The sequence below is a fragment of the Malus domestica genome, chromosome 05 (genome assembly GCF_042453785.1).
Source record: "Malus domestica chromosome 05, GDT2T_hap1".
NCBI classification, from domain to species: domain Eukaryota; kingdom Viridiplantae; phylum Streptophyta; class Magnoliopsida; order Rosales; family Rosaceae; genus Malus; species Malus domestica.
The window spans coordinates 7,010,077-7,034,651 of NC_091665.1; the positions used below are offsets into that span (position 1 = coordinate 7,010,077).

Genomic DNA, 24,575 nt, shown 5'->3' on the forward strand with positions numbered 1-24,575 from the left:
TGGGCTGACTGACACATTTATGATGGTAGTCATTTTCTAGCCATTGATCTGCCTAGATCTCTTTGGCAGCCAACAAGTGTCCTTGGGACAAGTTGACTAATGGAAAATCAAATTTTCTTGGGTATATTTACTTCTAGGGTTTCATATTGTTCTTGGGGGTTTAGAATTTATTTTTAGAGAGAGAGAGTTGCTTTAAGGCTTTTAGCTTGCATCTTCTTCATTTAGGAAACCCTAGCTACCAAACATTCCTCATGCATTAAACACCCAATCATTGTCTATTACAGTTGCATTGTTTTAAGGTTTTGCATTTATGTCATGGTCTGGTGTTAAGCTTTAAATTTATTTTTAGACCACATTTTTTGATTCAAGTTAGATTCTTCCTTTAACTGTTTGACTGGAGAATCTGACTGGTCATTTGAATCTAGATTTAATATGCATACCATAAAATCACATCATATCAAATCGTGGTGATCTCGGTGCCACAAGGTGATGAGCTCAGGAAGACCTGCCACTTCGTGAAGACCGAAGAAGTCCATCTCGTGTAAGGCAAGGTTGCATAAAGGTAAAGCTGATCCATAGATAGAGGTCTAGGAATTAAGCTTATGTGATCTTTGTCTTAACCTCTGTTTACACTAGTGGATAGGACTCAATGGAGAGTCTTCGATTTTTTAACCCAGATGTGGATTTTTCTAGCCAAAAATATCTTGTGTTCAAATTATTGTTATTGTGTTACACATCTCACATACACAAACATGCTACATATGTCTATTGATCATTAAAATGGTATGTGCTCACATTCTTGCCCACTTGACACATTAATAACTTGCAATGAACTGCACCCTTGCTGACTATGATAGGTCTTGGGAATTGAAATTGGTAACATCTTTAATTTATTGACCACCAAATCTATCTTAGTTGACTAGTGGGATTGACTAGTCAATCCAACGGATTATAATATTTATATGCAAGTTATTCCACCTGATACCAATTTCAGAGCAGATTACTCATAGGATGCCGATTAAACTTGTGCCAAATTGTGTGACTGCATCTCCCTTTCAATTATGCTGCCTACTCCGATGTGAGGTGGATGATGCTTCTTACAGGCCTAGCCGTGAATAAACACTTCGCCTAGAAGGTTGTCCATATTGATTATAAAAGTGTGGCCCCAACCGTGAATATATGTTCGTCTGAGGGCTTAATCGAGAGTGCACGCTTTTCCGCACATTAAGACGAGAGTATACGCTATCTAAGGGGTCCAAGCGGGAGTGTACACTACCAGAACGCTATATTCGTGGCTAGTCAAGGGGCTGCTTACAGAGATGCCACTGGAGAGAAATGTCATCGCATGCCCATGTCTTACTTCACAACTCCTTGTCTGGGGCATGCTGCATCTTGGTACACTGCAGAAGCTGACTCACAAAGGTACTCTGTTGCGCGATGGCACTTGTCAGTTTGGCAACCTATCAGGGATAGGTGTTGTTTGCCATTTAGTGTGGAAAAGCCAGGACGGTAGACGTCCGCTTAAGTTGTGGAAGTGTAATGGATTTCGGGTGCAAAGCTTGAGCCATAATGGGTCAAATCTGCAGTAAGGTGAGGTGAAAATACCCTTGGTTCAACCGTTGGTCTTGAAATCTAGATCTGGGCAGGTTGAACTGGTCTGGGACCATGAGGCTACGCATGCTGGTTGCTTGCGCCATGGGCTTTATGCCCTAGGGTTTCCTCACGTTGAGTGGAGGCTACCTCGTGGTGGTCCTTGCCGTGGTGAGCCTCGAGAAGCGACAACGTGAAGCCACGTCGCGATCTCCATTGGTTGGTCCATGTCCGTCAACGTAGGGGGTTCCGTTGATTGTAGTTTCTGAATTTCCTGCCATCGTAGTAGTGAAAGCGAGTCTTCTTCAAGTCTTCAGATCATAGCTCTTAATGAAAGCACCAATTTGTGGATGTAAATTTTCGCTGTCTCTTCCTTTATAGAAAATGCACCTACAAAATAATAACACATACGATTAAGGCCAAAAGCCTCACACATCCATGATGAATGAGGAGGGCATTGGCCGAAGAATCTCTGATGCCAAAGTTAGAATTCTTGAAAGAAAGTGTTTGAGTGTTTGTGGGTAGCAAAAAGTCTCCTGAATTTTGGAGATAAGGGTGTATTTATAGGAGAGATGGAGGAGATGGGTCGGCCCTTTAGGGTTTAGGAGTGGTCGACCCTAGGCTTATGTTTAAGTGAGAATATTCCAAGATATTTGTGTAAATACATATCTTGGAGTAATTTGGTAAATATCCTAAATAAATGAAATTAGGATCACTTACTTGAAAGAGGTCTTTTCTGATTAGGAATGTATTTATAGGGGTGATTCGATATAGGATCTCAAACCGAAAATGGGATTTGAATCCCAAGCCGAAAATTTTCGGGATGGAAATTTCAAGACCAATTCCAACCCGAAATTTTGGTATTCCCAATTTTCTGGATTCTCAAAATTTTGGGATGCATCGGGATTGGATTTTGGGTTTTTGGGTTGAAATTTGAGATTTTTTGGATTGTGGGCTAAAAGTTGGTCTTTTGACTTAAAATTTTGTTCCCCAATTTCATATCAATTGAATTTGGATTTTTTACCTCATATGAATTTGAAATTTCCTCCTAGTTGAAATACCAATTCATTCATACCAAGTCAAATTGATGTTGCAAAGTTCCAAACTACTTAATTTCATACTTCTATTTCTAGTATAGTCTATTATTAAACTACTTAAATTCAACATTCAACATGCATGCAATCAAAATAAATATTTATTTTTTCGGTTCAGTTTGGGATTCTCAAAGCATTGAATATGTAATCCTAATTCCCATACTGAAATGTTCGGGATCCGTTCGATATGGATCCCGAAAATTTTGGTATTATCGGTTTGGGATTTTTTTTTGGTATGGGATCATGATTTTTTTTGTTTGGTTTGGGATTTTCAAAAAAAAAAATTCCAACCCTATGTATTTATGATAAGAATAAGGAATTATCCTATCATAAATACTTTTGACTTTCCTACGGCTAGGGATGCCTTGAGCAGTCATTGATCTTTGCTTACTATACCTCAGCTGCATGTGATGAATGAGACTACTCTCTACTCATTTAATGGGGCAATCTTGTCTTTCTTGGAGAATAATCCACGTGTCTGCTCCATAATTTTTGAGATTATTTTCTGCTCCACATAAGTTTCTTAATAAATTTGTAGGCTACAAGTAAAATATATATAGGACATTAGTTAGGGAAATCTTTAAGGGAAGGGATTCCCATTTTTATATAAAAATAGGGATTAGTTGTGGGGTCCACACTACATCAAACTTTAACGATCTGAACTGTCTATTTTTCAAGTTGCACCTCATGCATCATCCTTTCAAAATATTAGCCCAATCGGAAATGTTTAAGACATCTAATTAGGTTCAAAGAAATTAACGAATATTTTGTTATATAAGAAACAATGAAATTTTATCTTGATAATTAAATAGGCAAATTGTTTCAGATTGAATTGAATTTTTGCAAAAATGATCTATGAATAGAGACTTACAAAATAAATAGTTTAAATCGTTGAACTTCAATAATTTCAGATTGAATTGAATTTTTACAAAGATAATCTATTATTTATTCAAACCCAAATGATACCCGCCGAAATTGAACAGGTTAACTTTGAAGAGGATTGATTGGTCAACTGGACCCCAAAAATAACGAAAAACGACAAAGAAAAAAAAAGAACCAAGTCCGAGAAAACAGAGATGCGGCGTCTGTCAGAAGTTGGAATCTTGTCAGGTCACAGGTTCCCTCCCCCTTGGCCTTTGAATATGCCTTAACGCCGTTAACGCATATTAAACGCTGGACCTTTTACTATCAAACGGTCAAACCCACACTTTCAATTCTTGAGAAAGTACTTTCCCTAAATAAAAAAGAATTAATGGCTGGAAAACACAGCAACCAAAAGCTAAGGAATTTAAATTATTTAATAATGATTTGGTATTTATTTTGAAAATTGTTATTACTGATTAAAAAATCTCATCAGCCACAATTCTCAATGTTTTATTTTTTTTATAAATATAAGTTTAGAATGCAGAATATAAATTCGAAGAAGCGTTAATGTATCGTTAATAATCAAAATTTAATATTTAATTTCATAAATATCACTTTTTAATACAAACTTTCAAATATATTAGAAAACTCATGTAAATAGACCTAAATACCCTCAAAATTCAAAATCCATTTACATATAAAAGCCAAAACACTTGAATAGGTCTCTTGTACATCGTTATTCAAAGTGTGAAGTTGCGAGGAGAGTTGGTAGTATCAAACTTGTGCAGATCAGTTTCAGATTAGTTTATCATTGAACATGGGAGGTCAGTAAAATTATGGTGGGAGTTGTAGAAAGCAACTCAACCGCTCTAGCAGGGAAGAATTATTGTACAAAGTTAAATCAATAATATATATTACTAACTCCAACTATTAAAATTAAAACAAAATTCAAGTTTGTGTTGAAATTTAATTGGGTTTGTTCGATAATTAATAGCTCAAACAAATAAAATTTGATAAAATGAATTGAGGATATCCATTGATACAACATGCTTGCTTTTTTCATTCATTCTTGTGGTCATCTATACTTAATGCTTTATCTATTAAATAACAAATGAAATTTAGACCACTCATGGCTCAGATCCTTATCCAGGATTGCTAATAGAGGAGATGAGCTTTGCAATGAAGAGATTCATCCTTGTCATTTTTAATCAAGTATATAGTAGCTTCTGTAGAAACTTTAATTACATCTTCATCTTCAAGGTTGAACAGTTGAAGGACTACTTTTTGTGTTTAATCAGTAGTGTAAAGACACATTGTTTTGAAATTACAAAACAACGATAAAATGGAGATATTACAGCTTTTGATAATATAATTTTGAAGGAAGATATTAGATGCTAGTCTCAAAAGGGTATGTTCCACAACTTATAAGAACTTTTCTTATCCTTATGTTTATTTGGTATTTTCTATTATTTTTGAAATATTTTATAAAAAGTGACATTTATGAAATTTGGTGTTAAATTTTGACTATTAGTGATAAAAACTCATAATTAAAGTTGGAGTTGTGTTTAAAAAATCACAAAACAGTACTAGTGATTTTCAATATTTTTATCTTTTTTTTATGTAGAAAAAAAATCATCAAAGAAAAAAACCACAAATACAACCATTTCCACTATAAGCAAATATAAGCGCAGAAAAAGTAGAGTTTGAGATACAATACTCCCAAATATGACTACTAGAAATAGTGAGACTTTGACGAGTTAATGCATCAGCCACAAAATTAGTATGGCTAAAGATGTGATTCCACTTGATATTAATGAATTTGGAAGCAAAGTTTGGTAATATTTATTATACGTAATATGGTCGGTCATTCCCATTTGCTTTACGTAATCTTCGAGAAAAATAATGAACTTCCAATAAATAAAGAACAATACTTGGCTACTCAAAGATGAGTAGAAATTCCTACTCAAAACTCTTAGTATTTTAATCATAGAGCTTTGTGCTTATGATCAGAACTGGTCATACTATAAATCACATTGTAAAGATCATCTCTGCAAAAAAATAAATTAAAACTAAGGTCGTTTAGTCAATCTATTGTAGCAAAATGCATATACAATTTGTAATACTTTTACCAATTTTGTTAATTTGTTTTTAAACTATTTGATGACTAAACGACCTTAGGTTTAATTGATTTTTTGCAAAGGCGATCTTTATAGGGTGATTTATAATATGAACAATTATGATTATAAACACAAAGTTGTATAAATTGACAACGAACAATTTTAAGAAATTTTGAGTAGGAGTTCCTACTCATCTTTAAGTAGCCAAGTATTGTTCATAAATAAATCAATGCTTTACAGATTGATGAGAGATAATATTAACAAAACTGAATCATTTTGCTCAATAAAAATATTTGAAAATCGAAATACCTAATTTGAGTTTTCCTCATATTTTTACATTAGTTTTTTTAGTATATCGATATTTTTATACTAAAGGGAGAGACAGTTCGGGTAAACCAAACAATGGGCACAGCCTGATTTGATATCGAATTCGTCATCCACGATATTCAAACCTAAAATCTCTTACTTTTAAGTGAAGATGAATACTACTTGACCGTATTATTGAGTGGCATATTTTTATATTAGTTAACGGCGTTTACATTTTGCTATGCGTATAGAAAGAATAAGCGGATGCAGCAGATTTTTAAGTTCGCATGAGTCAAAACAGCGTCCTTCCCCCAGATTTGTTAGTCAGAGTCTTTCTTTCCATCCTCAACTCAGTCCGTCTTCCCCCGGACAAATTTGAAGTTCTCCCTTTCATTAATCAAGCATCCTTTGTTCCAAAAAAAAAAAAAAAAAACTCGCTCCCTCCTCCCTCCCTCCTTCCGCCTCCTCCTCCTCCTCCTCCTCCTTAAAAACACCCAACTTTCTCCTCTGCCCACCCGCCAATGAACTGATGCCCAGAAGCCAAGACTCACCCAAAAATGGCGCTCCAAACCCATATCAGTCTTTCACACCTTCTCTTGATTGCCTCTCTCCTCTCCGCCGCCGTTCCCGCCGCCACCACAATCTCACCAGGCTCCTCTCTCTCCGCCGCCAACCCAACCACCACCTGGTCCTCCCCAAATGACACCTTCTCCCTCGGCTTCATCCCCTCCGACCCCCCCACTTCACCCCCTTCTTACATCGCCGCCATCTCCTACTCCGGCGGCGTACCCGTCTGGTCCGCCGGTGCAGGCAAAGCAGTTGATTCCGGTGGAACCCTCCAGTTCCTCCCATCCGGCACCCTTCGCCTCGTCAACGGCTCTGGCGCCACTCTCTGGGACTCCAACACCACCAGCCGCGGCGTCTCTTCGGCTGGGATTGACGATTCGGGCAACTTGGTACTTCGAAACGGCACCGTTACGGTCTGGTCCAGCTTCGACAACCCCACCGATTCGATCGTCCCTGGGCAGAACTTCACTGTGAGTAAGGTTTTGCGGTCTGGGTTGTACTCGTTTAAGCTTGTAAAAAACGGGAACCTTACACTTTTGTGGAATGATATTACTGTGTATTGGAATCAGGGATTGAATTCTTCTGTTAATACGAATTTGAGTTCGCCGACTCTAGGATTGCGGTCAATTGGTTTTCTGTCAATTTCTGATCCACAATTGTCCACTGATGCTATTGTTGCTTATAGTAGTGATTATGCCGAAGTGGGTGATATTTTGCGGTTTTTGAAGTTGGGGAATGATGGGAATCTGAGGATTTATAGCTCTACTAGAGGTAGTGGGACCGTAACTGAGAGATGGGCAGCTGTTACTGATCAGTGTGAGGTTTTCGGGTATTGTGGGGACATGGGAGTTTGTACTTATAACGATACTGATCCGGTATGCGGATGTATGTCTCTTAATTTTGAGCTTGTTGATCCCAAGGATAGCAGGAAAGGGTGCAAGAGGAAGATGGAGATTAAGGATTGTCCTCAGAGTGTGATTATGTTGGACTTGGAACATACTCGGTTCTTGTCGTACCCTCCTGAGACAGACTCGCAGATTTTCTTTTTCTCTGCGGGAATATCGGCTTGCAGGTTGAATTGTCTTGGAAGTAGTGCTTGTGATGCTTCGACGTCTTTGTCTGATGGCACCGGGCTATGTTATTCCAAGACACCAGGTTTTCTGAGTGGGTATCACGGTCCAGCTATGTCCAGTAGTTCATATATCAAGGTATGTGGACCAGTGGTTCCAAATCCATCATCATCACTGGGGACTGCTGGCAACAAAAAAGATGGGAAGTTGCGTGCTTGGATAGTGGTTGTTGTTGTTATTGCCACCCTCTTTGGTTTGATGGCATTTGAAGGTGGTTTGTGGTGGTGGTTTTGCAGAAACAGTCGCAGCTTTGGTGGATTGTCTGCTCAATATGCGCTTCTTGAGTATGCTTCTGGTGCACCGGTTCAGTTCTTGTATAAGGAGCTCCAACGCTCAACGAAGGGATTCAAGGAGAAGCTTGGGGCAGGGGGATTTGGGACTGTTTATAAAGGCATTCTTGCTAATAGAACTGTTGTTGCAGTTAAGCAACTTGAGGGGATTGAGCAAGGGGAGAAACAGTTCAGGATGGAGGTTGCAACAATTAGTAGCACACACCATTTGAATCTGGTGAGGCTGATTGGTTTTTGCTCTGAGGGGCGCCATAGGCTTCTGGTATATGAGTTCATGAAAAATGGGTCCCTTGATAGTTTCCTTTTTGCAACAGAAGAGCAATCAGGAAAGTTGTTGAATTGGGAGTCTCGGTTCAACGTTGCCCTCGGCACTGCAAGGGGGATCACATACCTTCATGAGGAGTGCCGAGACTGCATTGTGCATTGTGATATAAAACCGGAGAACATTCTGTTAGATGAGAATTACAATGCCAAAGTGTCAGATTTTGGCCTCGCAAAGCTCGTTAATCCAAAGGACCATAGGTATCGAACCTTGACAAGTGTTAGAGGTACTAGAGGGTATTTGGCACCAGAATGGCTGGCAAATCTTCCAATAACTTCCAAATCTGATGTTTACAGTTACGGTATGGTTTTGCTAGAGATAGTGAGTGGGAGAAGGAATTTTGAAGTTTCTGAGGCGACAAATAGGAAGAAGTTGTCCTTATGGGCTTTTGAGGAATTTGAGAAGGGTAACATCAAGGGAATTGTCGATAGAAGGTTAGTCGACCCAGATGTTGATATGGATCAAGTGAAGAGAGCAATTCAGGTAACCTTCTGGTGCATACAGGAACAACCATCTCACAGGCCAATGATGGGAAAGGTTGTGCAGATGCTGGAAGGAATTACAGATATTGAAAACCCCCCAGACCCAAGGGCTGTCATCGAAGGGTCTGCCAGTGGAACCAGCATGACTGTGAGCAGTAATATCAGCCCTTTGTCCACTGCCGCAGGCTCAGCCCCAGCTCCCTCCTCATTTTCATCATTCCAAATTTCGGGAGTATCGCCTCTAACATCAGGGAGGAATACGGAGAAGGCAACTGCATCCCTTATACAGTCCGACCCAAATTGAATCTCATTTCCACACATATGTTTTCTTCTTGTATTCTAGTTCTATTTATCCAATTCAATACAGTGAAACTAGGAAGTCATTGTCTTACCCATGAATTAAGAAAATATTTTTTAGATGTTATCGTGTAAAAATTGTTTATAATGATATTGTATGATGCTTTCAAGTAGAGCTTGCTTTTAGACTCGGGTCAATTGTTTAATATCAGATCAAGTTCATTGAAGATTCATAGTCAAGTAGGCTTCATGCCTTATGCTTTAACAGATGCAGAGACTTTATAATTTACAACAACAACAACAAAGCCTTTTCCCAATAAGTGGGGTCGGCTATATGAATCCTAAAACGCCATTGCGCTCGGTTTTGTGTCATGTCCTCCGTTAGATCCGAGTACTTTAAGTCTTTTCTTAAGGTCTCTTCCAAAGTTTTCCTAGGTCTTCCTCTACCCCTTCGGCCCTGAACCTCTATCCCGTAGTCACATCTTTGAACCGGAGCGTCAGTAGGCATTCTTTGCACATGTCCAAACCCATTTTGTGTACGTGTTGATGCTTCACCGCCCAACATTCTGTGCCATACAGCATCGCCGGCCTTATTGCCGTCCTATAAAATTTTCCCTTGAGCTTTAGTGGCCTACGACGGTCACACAACACGCCGGATGCACTCTTCCACTTCATCCATCCAACTTGTATTCTATGGTTGAGATCTCCATCTAATTCTCCGTTCTTTTGCAAGATAGATCCTAGGTAGCTAAAAGGTCGCTCTTTGGTATTTCTTGATCTCCGATCATCACCCCTAACTCATTTTGGCCTCCATTTGCACCGAACTTGCACTCCATATATTCTGTCTTTGATCGGCTTAGGTGAAGACCTTTAGATTCCAACACTTCTCTCCAAAGGTTAAGCTTCGCATTTACCCCTCCTGAGTTTCATCTATCAACACTATATCGTTTGCGAAAAGCATACACCAAGGAATATCATCTTGAATATGTCCTGTTAACTCATCCAGAGATCTCCATCTAATTCTCCGTTCTTTTGCAAGATAGATCCTAGGTAGCGAAAACGATCGCTCTTTGGTATTTCCTGATCTCCGATCCTTACCCCTAACTCATTTTGGCCTCCATTTGCACTGAACTTGCACTTCATATATTCTGTCTTTGATCGGCTTAGGCGAAGACCTTTAGATTCCAACACTTCTCTCCAAAGGTTAAGCTTCCCATTTACCCCTCCTGAGTTTCATCTATCAGCACTATATCGTTTGCGAAAAGCATACACCAAGGAATATCATCTTGAATATGTCATGTTAACTCATCCATTACCAACGCAAAAAGGTAAGGACTTAAGGATTGTTGATGCCCAAAATCAGTGAGGACTTTGGTACAACAGAAAGTATTAAGTTTGTGATCTTCGCTAGATTGCTCTGATCATTAGTGTGGATAAGTATGTAAATGGATAGAGACAGGAAAGCAAACACAAGATGTACGTGGTTCACCTAGATTGGCTACGTCCACTGAGTAGAGGAGTTCTCATTAATTGTGAAGGGTTTACACAAGTATATAGGTTCAAGCTCTCCTTTAGTGAGTACAAGTGAATGATTTAGTACAAATGACATAGGTTCAAGCTCTCGTCTTCACTTGCCTTATCTGTCTCATAGGTAGATGTGGCATTTTCTCTGGAAGTACTCTTCCTCCATCCAGGGGTGGTATCTTTAACTGGTGGAGATGCACAAGGTAATGTATCAATTTCACTTAAAGCTTACTTGTAGTTTCAGGCTTGGTCAAGCGCGATACAAACCATGTAGTAGGAGTCCCCCAAATCGTCGAGCTAGGGGATCTGCTGAAAGAGGCGATAGACAAGGTAAGCAATCAGAGCTCCAAGCAATCAGTCCTAAATCAGAAGTTTGATTTCGAGTTCCAGCTGATTGTTCTCATTCTCCCTATCTTGCAGGTAGCATGAAGGATAAAGAGAAGAAAAGGAGAATAAATGATATGAGGTACTTTTGATTTTGAAGAAGTAACTTTCCACAGGCTTATTCTTGAACTGGGCTGGAGGATTTTCTGGTTTTTTCCAGAGTATAAGGCCGACTGAAGAATTTGAGGGTCAAAACAAGTCCATCAAATCTAGAGTACGTTCGACCCTGCTGATATGGGATACTTTTGCTGTTGACAAAGTAATGGATGTATCGGCACGTGTTCTGTTACGCTTGTCTCCACATGCTTCCTTGTATCCTTCTCATTTTCCCTATTTGTTCCTCAGGTAGATGTGGTATCTTCTCTAGAAGCATAAGATGTTGAAGATGAGTACTCGAGAGCAATGTCAAGTAAGTAATCAGGTAAGGGGTTCCAGGCAGTCAGTTCCTGACTAGAAGCTTGATTCCAAGTGCTGACTGATTGCTCTCTTTCTCCTTATCTTGCAGGTAAGAACAATGCCAAAGGAAAAGACAGGGAAAAAACATGATATGGGATACTTTTGCTTTTAACCCTGATGATATGAGATATTCTTGCTTTGGTGTAGCTTGTTTGCAGAGGGATTATCGGGGGGAAAGAAAGCTGAGTATTTCGAAAGGCTTCATTGGGAGTGCCCTCTCAGATATGAGGAAGGGTTGAGCATTTTTGCAGGTCTGCCTGTCCGTTGAGGATGGAGGTCGACATATATAGGAGTTTCCCTAACAACAAATAGTAATGTTATTCCTTTACCATGCTTGGTCATAGCACGGTAGTGGGAGCTGCCAGCTTCACGTGTGTCAGAGCACTTTGAAAAAGTGGTCTGTGGTATCTGGAAAGCTGATGTTGCGTGTAAAGATTACAGACAAGCTTTATCCAAGGAGATCTGGCTCTCGAAGTTGAGAAAGCGGTGCCTCTTCGGTTTTCGAACAAGCAATCCTATCGGGGATCTGGCTATCGAGATTCGGAGAACGGTGCCTCTTCGATTTTTAAGAGAGCAATCCTGCTAGGAGTCTGGCTCTCGAGATTCGGAGAGCGGTGTCTCTTCGATTTTTGAGAAAGTAATCATGTTGGGAGTCTGGCTCTCAAGATTCAGAGGACGGTGCCTCTTCGATTTTGGAGCAAGCAATCTTGTTGGGATTGTTTTCTCGAATGTGAGTAAAGGATGGGCATGTTTGCTAGTCTACCTTGCCACGGAGCACAGAGGTTGACACATAGGGACTTTCCAATTATCCAGCAGTGGTGCTGTTCCTTTACCCTTGTGGGTAATAATATGGTAGCTAGACCTTAAAAATTTATGTGTCTAAACTTTGTTAGTGCTGTTTCTTTGCTATTCTTTTACCCTTATTGGTCATAGCGATGTAGTGGGAGCTGCAAGCTTCACGTGTCTAAACTTTGTCAGAGATCTTTGGCAAAGTTATCTGTGGTACCCATGAGCTGATGGTGCGTGTGGAAAGTGGATGATTGAACAGTAAGATTCACGTGCTTTCTACTTCACCAGAAATCTTCAACAGAATGCTCGTAATTTCAGCAAAGCTGAGTGTGCATGTGACAGGTGCTGACAAGGCTGAGAAAAGCAGGTGCCTCTTCGATTTCTGAGATCGGCCCTCGTGGTCTCTGAGCAACCTAGTTTTTGAGAAAGCAAGCGCCTCTTCGATTTCTGAGATCGGCCTTCGTGGTCTTTGAGTAGCCCAGCTTTTGAGAAAGCAAACGCCTCTTCGATTTCTGAGATCGGCCCTCGTGGTCTCTGAGCAGCCCAGCTTTTGAGAAAGCAAACGCCTCTTCGATTTCTGGGCAGGCACCTCTTCGATTTCTGAAGCTCCGTCGAGTGCAGATTTTTATAGAGGCTGGCATTAAGTTCCAAAACACACTTGAATCTTCACCAGTAGAAGCTCCCTTCTTGCACTTCTAAGATCTTGATTTGTCCGACCTTTTCTCTCTTCAACACCTTTGAAAATGTCTGGCCCCTCCGACCGTCGTTTTGACTTGAACCTTGTTGAAGAGGCAGCCACGCTTTCTCCAGAAAACATATGGCGCCCATTATTCTTATCCCTTATTGGTCCTCTTACCGTTGGGGATTCCGTGATGAAGAATGATATGACTGCTGCGATGGTGGCCATGAACCTTCTCACTCCCAAAGATAACAGACTACTTTCCAAACGGTCTGATGAGTTGGCTGTTAAGGATTCTCTGGCTCTAAGTGTTTAGTGTGCAGGTTATGTGTTTAATATGGCCCAACGCCTATTTGCTCGAACCCGCCAAGTTGAATCATTGGCGGCTGAAGTGATGAGTCTCAAACAGGAGATTAGAGGGCTCAAGCATGAGAATAAACAGTTGCACCGGCTCCCACATGACTATGCTACAAACATAAAGAGGAAGCTTGACCAGATGAAGGAATCTGATGGTCAGGTTTTACTTGATCATCAGCGGTTTGTGGGTTTGTTCCAAAGGCATTTATTGCCTTCGTCTTTTGGGGCTGTACCGCGTAATGAAGCTCCAAATGATCAACCTCCGATACCTCCTCCTTCTAGGGTTCTGTCCAGTACTGAGGCTCCGAATGATCCCCCTCCGGTGCCTTCTCTTTCTGGGGCTCTACTGGCTGCTGAGACTTCTCCTAAGCAACCTTTGTGAAGGCTCCTTCTTATTTGTTTATTTTGACTCATGTATATGTACATATTTGTAACTTATCGGAGATATCAATAAATAAGCTTTGCTTCATTTCAACGTATTATGTTAAATACACCAAAGCCTTCTTCACTGAGTGGGGTCGGCTATATGAATCTTAGAACGCCATTGTGCTCGGTCCTGTGTCATGTCCTCCGTTAGATCCAAATACTATAAGTCTTTTCTTAGAGTCTCTTCTAAAGTTTTCCTAGATCTTCCTCTACCCCTTCGGCCCTGAACCTCTGTCCCGTAGTCGCATCTTCTAACCGGAACGTCAGTAGGCCTTATTTGCACATGTCCAAACCACCGTAACCGATTTTCTCTCAATTTTCCTACAATTTCGGCTACTCCTACTTTACCTCGGATATCCTCATTCCTAATCTTATCCTTTCTCGTGTGCCCACACATCCAACGAAGTATCCTCATCTCCGCTACACCCATTTTGTGTACGTGTTGATGCTTTACCGCCCAACATTCTGTGCCATACAGCATCGCCGGCCTTATTGCCATCCTATAAAATTTTTCCTTAAGCTTCAGTGGCAGACGACGGTCACACAACACGCCAGATGCACTATTCCACTTCATCCATCCAGCTTGTATTCTATGGTTGAGATCTCCATCTAATTCTCCGTTCTTTTGCAAGATAGATCCTAAGTAGCGAAAACGATCGCTCTTTGGTATTTCCTGATCTCCGATCCTCACCCCTAACTCATTTTGGCCTCCATTTGCACTGAACTTGCACTTCATATATTCTGTCTTTAATCGGCTTAGGCGAAGACCTTTAGATTCCAACACTTTTCTCCAAAGGTTAAGCTTCGCATTTACCCCTTCCTGAGTTTCATCTATCAACACTATATCGTCTGCGAAAAGCATACACTAAGGAATATCATCTTGAATATGTCCTGTTAACTCATCCATTACCAACGCAAAAAGGTAAGGACTTAAGGATGAGCCTTGATGTAATCCTACAGTTATGGGGAAGCTTTCGGTTTGTCCTTCATGAGTTCTTACGGCAGTCTTTGCTCCTTCATACATATCCTTTATAGCTTGGATATATGCTACTCGTACTCCTTTCTTCTCTAAAATCCTCCAAAGAATGTCTCTTGGGACCCTATCATATGCTTTTTCCAAATCTATAAAGACCATGTGTAAATCCTTTTTCCCATCTCTATATCTTTCCATCAATCTTCGTAAGAGATAGATTGCCTCCATGGTTGAGCGCCCTGGCATGAACCCGAATTGGTTGTCTGAAACCCGTGTTTCTTGCCTCAATCTATGCTCAATGACTCTCTCTCAGAGCTTCATTGTATGACTCATTAGCTTAATACCCCTATAGTTCATGCAATTTTGTACGTCGCCTTTATTCTTGTAGATAGGCACCAAAGTGCTCTTTTGCCACTCATTTGGCATCTTCTTCGTTTTCAAAATCATGTTGAAAAGGTCAGTGAGCCATGCTATACCTGTCTCTCCCAAGACTTTCCACACTTCGATCGGTATATCGTCTGGGCCCACTGCTTTTCTATGCTTCATCTTCTTCAAAGCTACAACCACTTCTTCCTTCCTGATTCGACGATAAAATGAGTAGTTTCTACACTCTTCTGAGTTACTCAACTCCCCTAAAGAAGTACTCCTTTCATGTCCTTCATTAAAAAGATTATGAAATAACCTCTCCATCTGTCTTTGACCGCATTCTCTGTAGCAAAAACCTTTCCATCCTCATCCTTGATGCACATCACTTGGTTTAGGTCCCTTGTCTTCTTTTCCCTTGCTCTAGCTAGTTTATAGATATCCAACTCTCCTTCTTTGGTATCTAGTCGCTTATACATGTCGTCATAAGCCGCTAACTTAGCTTCTCTCATAGCTTTCTTCGCCTCTTGCTTGGCTCTTCTATACCTTTCACCATTTTCATCGGTCCTGTCCTTGTATAAGGGTTTACAACATTCCTTCTTAGCTTTCACCTTTGTTTGTACCTCCTCATTCCACCACCAAGATTCCTTTTGGTATGGAGCAGAGCCCTTGGACTCTCCTAATACCTCTTTTGCTACTTTTCGGATACAACTAGCCATGGAATCCCACATTTGGCTAGCTTCCCCCTCTCTATCCCACCCACACTGGGTGATTACTTTCTCTTTGAAAATGGCTTGTTTTTCTCCTTTTAGATTCCACCATCTAGTCCTTGGGCACTTCCAAGTCTTGTTCTTTTTTCTCACTCTTTTGATATGTACATCCATCACCAACAAGCGATGTTGATTAGCCAAGCTCTCTCCCGGTATAACTTTGCAATCCTTACAAGTTATACGATCCCCTTTCCTCATTAGAAGAAAATCTATTTGTGTTTTTGACGACCCACTCTTGTAGGTGATCACATGTTCTTCTCTCTTCTTAAAGAAGGTGTTGGCTAAGAAGAGATCATATGCCATTGCAAAATCCAAGATAGCTTCCCCATCCTCGTTTCTCTCCCCAAAACCATGGCCACCATGAAAACCTCCATAGTTGGCTGTCTCCCTGCCCACGTGTCCATTTAAATCTCCTCCTATAAATAACTTCTCCGTCTGGGCAATTCCTTGCACCAAGTCTCCAAGGTCTTCCCAAAATTTCTCCTTCGAACTCGTATCCAACCCTACTTGAGGTGCGTACGCACTAATCACTTTGATGAGTTCTTGTCCTATTACAATCTTGATTGCCATGATTCTATCTCCTACCCTCTTGACATCTACAACATCTTGTGTCAAGGTCTTGTCCACGATGATGCCAACACCGTTTCTCGTTCTATTTGTACCCGAATACCAAAGTTTAAACCCTGAGTTTTCTAGATCCTTTGCCTTAAGACCAACCCACTTAGTTTCTTGTAGGCACATAATATTTATCCTTCTCCTCACCATAACTTCCACTACTTCCATAGATTTTCCCGTTAAGGTTCCTATATTCCACGTTCCTAAACGCATTCTACTCTCTTGAACTCTACCCTTCTGTCCTAGCTTCTTCACCCTCCCCCGTCCAATAGGATCAAAGTACTTCTTTTGTGTGTCCTGTGTAAAGTTGATAGGAGCATATGCTCCCAAACAACTTTGAGTGGAGTCGTTCGAAAAGAAGTTTCTATGGCCCCCTTGCTCATTTAACACTGCATCCGAGTGCCGATGGAGATACAGCGACCCTTGCTCACTTATCACTGTGCTCGGGCCACACAGCGCGCCACTTACTGGTGACGCCCTAGCTTTAGCGCGATTTCGTTATGGATTCATTTTCATAAGGATTCGACGTAATTGAGGAGTGCCGGCTGTCGACTACCTGACGCCCTCCCCCTCCTCCTTTACCCGGGCTTGGGACCGGCAATGTAAGATAAACTTACACAGGCGGAGTTAGAGACTTTATAATTTAGACGTTATATAATTGATGTATAGAAGGTTCCGCTTTGATTAATGTATTATTTTCTTTGCTAATCTGATACGGTTATAGATTCGATAAGCAGTTCAGTATTCTTATTTTCATAGGAGTGAGATGTTATTTGAATTAAAATTTTCTTTTTACAAGGGCCAGTATTTCTGGATTCATCATTCATATTGAATTGCTTTTTCTTCTAATTAACCCTTTACTTATATGAGCTCTGTTGATGCACAAAATCAGCGAAGACTTTGGTACAACAGAAAGTGTCAGGTTTTGTGACCTTCGCTTGTTTTCTTCGGTCACTAGTGAGGATAAGTACGTAAATGAATAGAGACAGAGAAGCAAACACAGGATGTACGTGGTTCACCCAGATTGGCTACGTCCACGGAGTAGAGGAGTTCTTATTAGTAGTGAAGGGCTTACACAAGTACAAAGGATCAAGCTCTCAATTTAGTGAGTTCTTGTGAATGATTTAACACAAATGGCATTAGGCAATATTGTGGGGGAATGACCCCTATTTATAGAAAAACTTGTAGCTTTGTCACATTGACATGTGTCATGTTATGATTGGTTCTTGATGTCGACACGTGCTGCGCTCTGATTGGCTTCTAATCTTGACACGTGTCGAGTAGTGATTGGTCTCCTGGTCGGAGGGGAACTCTTCTGGGTCTTTGACAGTATAGCGTTGGCCGGTGCTCGGTAGTTTCGGGATTGGTCAAGTATGGTACAAACAGTGCTCCCCTAAGTTCCCGAGTGAAGGAAACTCCTCGGTTGGGGACTTGCAAGATCCAATCCCTTGAGTAATCACGAAACTTCTAAGTACCGAAGTGTGGTCTGATCTTCATCTGCCCTTCTCTGGAAGTACCTTTCCTCCATCCGGGAATGGTGTATTTAGCTGATGTTGACGCACAAGGTAATGTATCAATTTCACTTGAAGCTTAGTTGTAGTTTCGGGCTTAGTCAAGTGTGATACAAACCCTATAGTAGGAGTCCCCCAAGTCGCCGAGCTAGGAGATCTGCCGAAAGAGGTGACAGACAAGGTAAGCAGTCAAACTTCCAAGTAAGCAACCCAAGATCAGAGGTTTGACTTCGGCTTCCGGTTGATTGTTCTCCTTCTCCTTGTCTCTCATTCAACTGCCAGGATAAGGAGAAGCAAATGGATAAGAGATGATATGAGATACTTTTGCTTTTGAAGAAGTAACTTTCCACAGGCTTATTCTTGAACTGTACTGGAGGGTTTTCTGGTGCCCTTCAGAGTATAAGGCCGACTCAAAAATTTGAGGGTCAAAACAAGTCCATCAAATCTAGAGTACGTTCGACCTTGATGATATGGGATACTTTTGCTGTTGACGGAATAATGAATGTGGTATGGAAAGGTGTCGTGCTGTAGTGATCTGTTTCAGATCACCGTTGAACCTTCTGCTTCAATCTTTTGCATGGCAGAAGTGGTGTGCAACCTTTGCATTTAAATGGTCCTTCAGAACATTCCTTCATAGTGACTCATCCACGCTTGGCAGCTTCAGTGTAAAGAGCCAATATCTGATCAACTGTCATGAGGTATTTGCCGGTGGAATTCGTGACCTTGACAGCAGTTGAGGATGAGTACTCGAGAGCAATGCTAAGTAAGCAACCAGGCAAAGGCTCCAGGCAGTCAGTTCCAAATTGGAGGTTTGATTTCAGGTTCCGACTGACTGCTCTCTTTCTCCTTGTCCTGCAGGTGTGGACAAGGACAAAGACAAAGACAGGGAGAAAGCATGATATGGGATACTCTTGCTTTCGACCCTGATGATATGAGATACTCTTGTTCTTGGTGTGGCTTATTTGCTGAGGTATTATCGGGGGGAAATAAAGCTGAGTATTTCGAGAGGTTATGTTGAGGGTGCCTTTTCGAATGCGAGAAAGGGTTGAGCATTTTTGCAGGTTTGCCTGTCCGTTGAGGAGGGAGGTCAATGTATATAGGGATTTCCCAATAACAAGTAGTAATGCTATTCCTTTACCCTTCTTGGTCACAGCAATGTAGTGGGAGCTGCCAGCTTCACGTGTTTTAATTTTGTCAGAGCACTTTGAAAAAGTGGTATGTGGTATCTGGAAAGCTGATGTTACGTGTGAAGATTACAGACAAGCTTTATCTAAGGAAATCTGGCTCTCGAAGTTCTGAGAGTTGTGCCTCTTCGGTTTTCGAACAAGCAATCCCGTCGAGGATCTGACTCTCGAGATTCGGAAAGCGGTGCTACTCCGGTTTTTGAGAAAGTAATTATGTTGGGAGTCTTTTCTCGAATGTGAGTAAAGGTTGGACGTTCTTGCCAACCTGTCTTGCCGCAAAACACGGAGGTCGACACACATAGGGACTTTCCAGTTGTCAAGCAGTGGTGCTGTTCCTTTACCCTTATGGGTAATAGTAGGGTAGCTGGAACTTTGAAATTCTCGTGCCTAAACTTTGTCAGAGATCTTTGACAAAGTTATATGTGGTACCCGAGGAGTTGATGGTGCATATGGAGAGCGGTGATTGAACAGTAAGATTCACGTGCTTTCTACTTCACCAGAATCTTCGACAGATTGCCCGTAATTTCCGCAAAGCTGAGTGTGCATGTGACAGGTGCTGACGAGGCTGAAAAAGCAGGTGCTTCTTCGATTTCTGAGATCGGCCCTCGTGGTCTCTGAGCAGCCCAGCTTTTGAGAAAGCAAACGCCTCTTCGATTTCTGAAGCTCCGTCGAGTGCAGATTTTTATAGAGGCTGGCATTAAGTTCCACAGCACACTTGAATCTCTACCAGTAGAAGCTCATTTCTTGCACTTCTAAGATCTTGATTTGTCTGACCTCTTCCTTCTTCAACACATTTGAAAATGTCTGGACCCTCCGACCGTCGTTTTGACTTGAACCTTGGAGAAGAGACAGCCACGCCTTCTCCAGACAACATATGGCGCCCATCCTTCATATCCCCTACTGGTCCTCTTACCGTTGGGGATTCTGTGATGAAGAATGATATGACCGCTGCAGTGGTGGCCAGGAACCTTCTCACTCCCAAAGATAACAGACTACTTTCCAAACGGTCTGATGAGTTGGCTGTTAAGGACTCTCTGGCTCTTAGTGTTCAGTGTGCAGGTTCTGTGTCTAATATGGCCCAACGCCTATTTGCTAGAACCCGCCAAGTTGAATCATTGGCTGCTGAAGTGATGAGTCTCAAACAGGAGATTAGAGGGCTCAAGCATGAGAATAAGCAGTTGCACCGGCTCGCCCATGACTATGCTACAAACATGAAGAGGAAGCTTGACCAGATGAAGGAATCTGATGGTAAGGTTTTACTTAATCATCAGCGGTTTGTAGGTTTGTTCCAAAGGCATTTATTGCCTTCGTCCTCTAGGGTTGTACCTGGTAATGAAGCTTCAAATGATGAACCTCCAATGCCTCCTCCTTCTGGGGTTTTGTCAAGTACTGAGGCTCCGGATAACCACCCTCCGGTGCTTTCTCTTTCTGGGGCTCTACCGACTGCTGAGACTTCCCCTAAGCAACCTTTGTGAAGGCTCCCTTTTGTTTGTTTATTTTGACTCATGTATATGTACATATTTGTGGCTTATCGAAAATATTAATAAATAAGTTTTGCTTCATTTCAACATATTGTGTTAAATACACCAAAGCCTTCTTCATAAAGTTCTTTGAATTTTTGCTTTTGTTGAAACCTGTATTGTTGAAGCTTTGTGAGTGAAGCATGTAGTTTGAGGTAGTGTTCCCTTAATTTCCCGAGTGAGGAAAACTTCTCGGTTGGAGACTTGAAAAATCCAAGTCACTGAGTGGTTGTGAGACTGCCGAGTATCAAGGTGCAGTAGCATATGGTAGGAGTCCCCCAAGTCTTCAGGCGAAGAGAGTTGCCGAATGAGGTGTCTCGCGTGTTACTAATTTGTCAAAGTAACGAATCCTTGTTTCGATGTCACACATTCGTATATGCTTTATCTAAAAATATTTCCAACTTTTGTGTGTTTGATGCTGCATGCTATTGACTAGACAAGATCAAGTGCAATTAGTAGCTTTTCTCTCTTTTTCATCTTTTCTTTGGTGGAATTGCTTTTCGTTTCCACTAATCAGCCTGAGTGGATGCAAGATAACACCTTTCTCTATAGCTCAGATTGCAAAGTCGTCTTCATGAAAGTTTTTCCTTATCTTGTGAACTACAACATATCCAAATTTGAGATCCATCGGAGTAGTACAACTTCAGAAATTCAAGTATGATGAGTAACTGTTCATCAATGTTCTGTTAATCCGTCAGACTTGTTGTGAGCTTCGAAACTCCATTTTCTCTTGTTCAGATCAACATACTTTCTTCATCGAAGTTGTTCCTTAACTTGTGAACTACAACATATCCAAATTTGAGGTCCCTCGGAGCAGTATAACTCCAGAAATCCAGGTATGATGAGTGACTGTTTATCATTTGTCTGTCAACCCGTCAGATTTGTTGTGAGCTTTGAAACTCTATGTTCTCTTGCTCAGATCAGCATGATTTCTTCATTGAAGTTGTTCCTCAGCTTGTGAACTACAACATATCCAAATTTGAGATCCCTCGGAGCAGTATAACTCCAGAAATCCAGGTATGATGAATGACTGGTTATTATTTTTCTGTCAACCCGTCAGATTTGTTGTGAGCTTCGAAACTCCATTTTCTCTTGTTCAGATCGGTATGCTTTCTGCATTGAAGTTGTTCCTCATCGACTCTTTCATAACATATCAAAAATTCAGGATGAACTAACGGTTAAATATTTCCAGATCTTCGAAACATCACAACAGCTTCGAAATCTGCCAGAAGCCGACTATCATGTTTGGAGCTTCAACACTGTAATTTCCGTCGCTCAAACAGAAATGGTTCCTTCTTGAAAGTTGTTCATATGCTCAAGAACTATAGGGTGTCTAAAATTCAGCTCCATTGGAGAAGAGCAGAGGTTGCAGAAATTTGATAGATGAAAGGAGGCGGAAGAGGGAGAGAGAGAAAAAGTCTCTTGGGTTGGATTTCTATTTTGGGGCAGATTCCAATTTTTGTAGCACCTTCATTATTGATGAATTGCTTGTACCTTTGTCCATTATGAAACTTGGGACTTTGGCTTGGTGTTGGATCTATTATAATATGTTTGGGAACAGATATAAATGAATAAAGAAGAAGGAAAATTTTGGGCCCTTGTGGGTGTAAAACAAAAAAATGTTTATGTTTACCCAAGTGTTTTTGTACAAGTTCAAGGGCATCTTGGGTTTTGTGAACAAAATTTGTTTATTTGGAGCAAGGTTTTGTGTTGAAGCTTTGTAGGTGAAGCTTTGGTGTTGAAGCTTTCTAGGTGAAGCTTTGATGGTGAAGCTTTGTAGATGAAGCTTTGTAGATGAAGCTTTCTAGGTGAAGCTTTGATGGTGAAACTTTGTAGATGAAGCTTTCTAGGTGAAGCTTTGATGGTGAAGCTTTGTAGATGAAGCTTTCTAGGTGAAGCTTTTTTAGGTGAAGCTTTGTAGGTGAAGCTTTTTTAAGTGAAGCTTTTCGGGTGAAGTTTTTTTTTTTTGTGAAGCTTTGTGGGTGAAGCTTTTTAGGTGAAGCTTTGTGGGTGAAGCTTTGGAGGTGAAGCTTTTCGGGTGAAGCTTTTTGGATGAAGCTGTTTTTTTTTTTTTTTTTTTTTTTTTTTTTTTTTTTTTGGCGCTTGACACGGTCTTCATTTGCTTGTTTTGTAGTGACTGTGGAAGACGGATTGCTTTCTGATTGAGAAGGGTTCCGGCATCGCTTGCTATGAATGTAAAAGAGTGAGGGCTGAGTTGGCTAAATTACCTCTTTATTGAATTCATTGCCAAATGGCCTTCATTACATAGGATGCCGAACGGCTATAGCTCAACACTTGTACATCGTGAGTCTATTTGTAGTAGTACTTCAAGTGATCAGCGTTCCATGGATGGCCAAGGGTCTTGCCATCGGAGCTTCTAAGTGTGTAAGAGCCAGGGCGACTGATGCCAATGACTTCATACGGTCCATCCCAGTTTGGACTAAGTGTGCCTTCACTCGGGACTCTGTCGCAGAGTAATCTTTTCTTTAAGACCCAGTCTCCTATTTTGAAAGAACGAGGCTTGACTCTAGAGTCATAATAGTTGGAGATGCGCTGCTTGTAGGCGACATTCCTCAAGTGAGCTTGGTTTCTGTGTTCCTCGACTAAATCCAAGTTGAGGGTGAGTTGTTTGTCATTTTCACTTTGAATGTAGTTCTGGACTCGGAATGTTGCTTGCTCGAGCTCAACAGGGACAACCGCCTCTGTGCCAAAGGCAAGTGAGAATGGAGTTTCTCCTGTTGAAGTCCGATATGAAGTGCGATATGACCAAAGAACTTAGGGTACAAATTCTGGCCAACAACCTTTAGCTTTGTCCAAGCTGGTTTTCAAAGTGCGCTTGATTATTTTGTTGATGGCCTCAACTTGTCCATTAGACTGGGGATGAGCTGGAGAGGCAAAGCATAAGTTGATGTTGAACTTAGAGCAGAACAACCTGAACCTCTTGTTGTCAAACTGTCGCCCATTGTCAGTGACTATCGCATTGGGAATGCCGAATCTACAAAGGATGTTCTTCCACACGAAGTCTTCTATCTTTGCCTCAGTAATGGTTGCCAAGGGTTCTACTTCGGCCCACTTTGTGAAGTAGTCCACTGCAACGACTGCGTAACAGACTTTGCCCTTCCCTGTCGGCATTGGGCCGATCAAATCAAGTCCCCACTGGGCGAAGGGCCAAGGGCTGATCATAGGAGTAAGAGGCTCTGGAGGGGAATGAGGAATAGTCGCATATCGTTGACATTTGTCACATGAGCGGGATACTTTGATGGCATCCTGGTGGAGTGTTGGCCAGTAATATCCTTGGTGAAAAGTCTTGTGTGCTAGGGACCGAGATCCAGCATGATCTCCACAGACTCCCTCATGTATTTCCCGAAGGACGATTTCCGCCTCGGCAAGCGTAAGACACCTTAAGTATGGCAGGCTAAAACCTCGCTTATAGAGTTGATCATTGATGATCAGGTAGCGGGTAGACTTGTATCGAATTTGCTTAGCCTGGACTTTATCATTTGGGAGGGTGCCATGAGCAAGGAAATTATAGATCGGGGTGATCCAACTATCCCCCTGTTGTAAGTTGCATACTTCTGCGGCCATGGTGCTTGGTGTTGCCAACAGTTCGACATGAATTTTTCTTCCAATCTTGTCTTCCACAGCCGAGGCGAGGCGAGCCAGGGCGTCTGCATGACTGTTTGCCGCTCGAGGAACTTGGGTGATCTGGTAGTGGAAGTGCTTGAGCAAAAGTTGTGTTTGCGCAAGATATGCTGCCATGGAGCTGTCCTTAGCATCAAAGTTGTTGGTAACCTGGTTGACCACCAATTGGGAGTCACTGAAAATATCAATTTGTTTAACCCCGAGGTGTTTGGCCAAACGTAATCCTGCTAGAAGGGCTTCATACTCGGCCTCATTATTTGATGCCTTGAATTTGAAACGAAGAGCATACTCCATTGCTACTTTGTCGGGTGTAGTCAAGACTA

The 24,575-nt window shown here is 41.4% G+C and overlaps 1 protein-coding gene and 1 long non-coding RNA gene across 2 annotated transcripts; both read left to right on the forward strand.

Moving 5' to 3' along the window:
* Positions 1-6,239: 6,239 nt before the first annotated feature.
* Positions 6,240-9,245, forward strand: LOC103443894 (G-type lectin S-receptor-like serine/threonine-protein kinase At1g34300). The gene has a single exon (XM_070822171.1). It carries the CDS (start codon positions 6,529-6,531, stop codon positions 9,064-9,066), a length of 2,538 nt encoding a protein of 845 aa, XP_070678272.1. The 5' UTR covers positions 6,240-6,528; the 3' UTR covers positions 9,067-9,245.
* An 11,976-nt stretch (positions 9,246-21,221) lies between these two features.
* Positions 21,222-21,588, forward strand: LOC139195875 (uncharacterized). Its single transcript, XR_011580944.1, has 2 exons — positions 21,222-21,446; positions 21,530-21,588. It is a non-coding gene; the product is annotated as an uncharacterized lncRNA (long non-coding RNA).
* Positions 21,589-24,575: the final 2,987 nt, after the last annotated feature.